A 2,615-nucleotide genomic window follows, 5' to 3' on the forward strand; every position below is an offset into this window, starting at 1 on the left:
TCTCTTTTTCCAGAGCCAGCAACTCTACTTGTAACATGTCTATTTCCTTCTTAAACCTCTGTATATCCTTCTCTAATCCTTCATTTACATACATTTCAGATGCGCCATGACTATTAGGTGGAGAAGAATTCCCATTTTCTAATTCGGGTTCCATGCTTTTATTGTCACTAGCACTGCAATTATCCACATGCAGTGGCTTCTGGAACCAGTCCTGTATTGCTTTATTTTTCAGATCAGCATTTTAACAACAGCAAGGGGAACGTGAATTTTTATTTGAATTATATGTTTCACCTTACCAGAGTAGACAAGCCACAGACTAGACTGACATGCCTGTCCCGTGTCTAATTTCTGATTAGTGGGATCTTGCCTCATATTTTGTGACATTTGCATATCAATCTCTTGGTCTTTCACTTCGAATGTAACTACTGGCTCCCCTACTTTTTTATTTTCTGTATCATTATAAAAACTCTGCTCAATTTTCATAAACACATGTTCAATGTCTAGTTGATAATTTTCAAAGTCTACTTTATTTTCAGGGAAACAAAGCTTTGAAGATGAACAACAAGTCTATCCAAGGGACCCAGAGTTTACAGACCACAGAAAAACATTTTTGAGACTGGGTTCTTTTTGTTCAGGAAATGCTTGGAATACTAGTAAGACAGATACTCCAAATGCATCTTTTTCCTCACAATCAGGTATATTATTTGTGAGATTAGGAGATATTTCCTTTTGATTTGTTCCTTCTTAAGGCTTATCACATAGTGGATCTTCCTCATGAGAAGCAGTAATTTGGTATTCCTCACAAAATTTCACTGAACTTCAGCTTTAACTCATTTGTGATGGGTTTTAACTTATCTTTCCATTCTAACTTGCCTTGTTTGATACACATTTTCTCATACAGTACTACACCAGAAATTGAAATTTACAGTTTTACATACCTGTGCACGGTTATTCTCATCTTCATCAAGTTTTTCTTGTTCTTCCTCTGTTATCATTTCCAAGTCTCGTTCTCTTGACAGATCTGCATGTTTAGTTAAAATTACTTAGAATGTTTAGATAAAAGACATAATCCTCATTTAAAACACAGATCTAAAATATTGTATGAAATGACAGATTAAATCAATCTTAATCTTCAGCTGAATATTTACTTCTTTAAGAACTACTTCCAATGACCTAAAAACTTCAACAAACCATTTAGGAAATACCAGATGTCACCAGGTTACAGGCACACAAACAGCTCAAAGATTCAGTCACAGATTGATCCAAACATCAGTGAACAAAACAATCAGAAACCAAACAAAATACAGGACAGACATATAAAGTCACCATATATTCTGTTCTCTACTTCATAACAGACCTTTTTAACAATGTGCCAAGCATCAACTGCAACATTATTCATGGTTTACAAAATTCCTCTTACTTTTTAGCTTTTATCAGTTCCTTCATCTGAAAGGCTTCCCTCTACTTTTCTGACAAATTACTTTTCATCTTTTAAGGCTCAACCTGCTTTGTGAAGTTGTCTTTAATTACTGCCATCTTTCCCCTGATAAAGAGGTATGCCTTTCCTTGTAGCTACCTTAGTACTTTAAAGATTTTTCTAGTGTATCTTTCTAGATTTTCCTACTGATAGATATAGATCTGGACTGTAAATTATTTCTTTACATGTCTCTCCTCTTGGCTCCTAGACTGCAGAGGACAAGCTCTTAAAAGTCACCTCAGTATATACAGCATTTTTTTAAATTTATTTTTTTATTGAAGGATAACTGCTTTACAGAATTTTGTTGTTTTCTGCCAAACCCCAACATGAATGAGCCATAGGTACACATATATCGCCCCTTTTGAACCTCCTTCTCATCTCCCTCCCCATCCCACCCCTCTAGGTTGATACAGAGCCCCAGTTTCTCTTATTCGATCATTATTTCTCAGGTTTCCGCTCAGTACTAGACACCGGAGTTTAACGAAAAATGTAGAAAAAGGTGTCAGGGATGGCTTTTCTAGAGATAATGCCTGAGTGCAGACTTACACAGTTCAAGGGAACAGAGGGCACGAGAGGGAGAGCATTTCAGGCTGTAGCAAGATGGGGAGAGAAGCACACACACCACAGGGTAGATATCTGTCCAAAGTGAAGGGATGGGACTGACGAAGGTCATGGCATCCGGTTCCATCACTTCGTGGCAAAGAGATAGGAAACAATGAGAACAGAAACAGACTATTTTCTTGGGTCCAAAAGAAATGCAGATGGTGACTGCAGTCGTGAAATTAAAGGACACTTGCTCATTGGAAGAAAAGGTATGACAAACTTAGCGTATCAAAAAGCAGAGACGTTACTTTGCAGACAAAGGTCCGTCTAGTCAAAGCAAAGGCTTTTACAGTAGTCATGTATGGATGTGAGAGTTGGACCAAAAAGAAGACTGAGCACCGAAGAACTGATGCTTTTCAACTGTGGTGTTCGAAAAGATTCATGACAGTCCCTTGGACCGCAAGGAGATCCAACCAGTCAATCCTAAACAAAATCAGTTCTGAACATTCATTGGAAAGCCTGACGCTGGCACTGAAGCTCCATTACTTTGGCCACTGGATTCGAAGAGCTGACTCATTAGAAACCTGATGCTGGG

General features: G+C 37.9%; 1 protein-coding gene across 1 annotated transcript in view; it reads right to left on the bottom strand.

Moving 5' to 3' along the window:
* LOC104982717 (ankyrin repeat domain-containing protein 26-like) overlaps positions 1-2,615 on the bottom strand; it is a 48,040-nt gene that overhangs the window by 39,470 nt on the left and 5,955 nt on the right. The window contains exon 2 of the mRNA XM_010832138.1: positions 939-1,042. Within this exon, the coding sequence (XP_010830440.1) occupies positions 939-1,042 (104 nt within the window). The remainder of the gene's footprint in view (positions 1-938; positions 1,043-2,615) is intronic.

The sequence above is a fragment of the Bison bison genome, unplaced genomic scaffold, assembly GCF_000754665.1.
Source record: "Bison bison bison isolate TAMUID 2011002044 unplaced genomic scaffold, Bison_UMD1.0 scf7180017864538, whole genome shotgun sequence".
Classification (NCBI taxonomy): domain Eukaryota; kingdom Metazoa; phylum Chordata; class Mammalia; order Artiodactyla; family Bovidae; genus Bison; species Bison bison.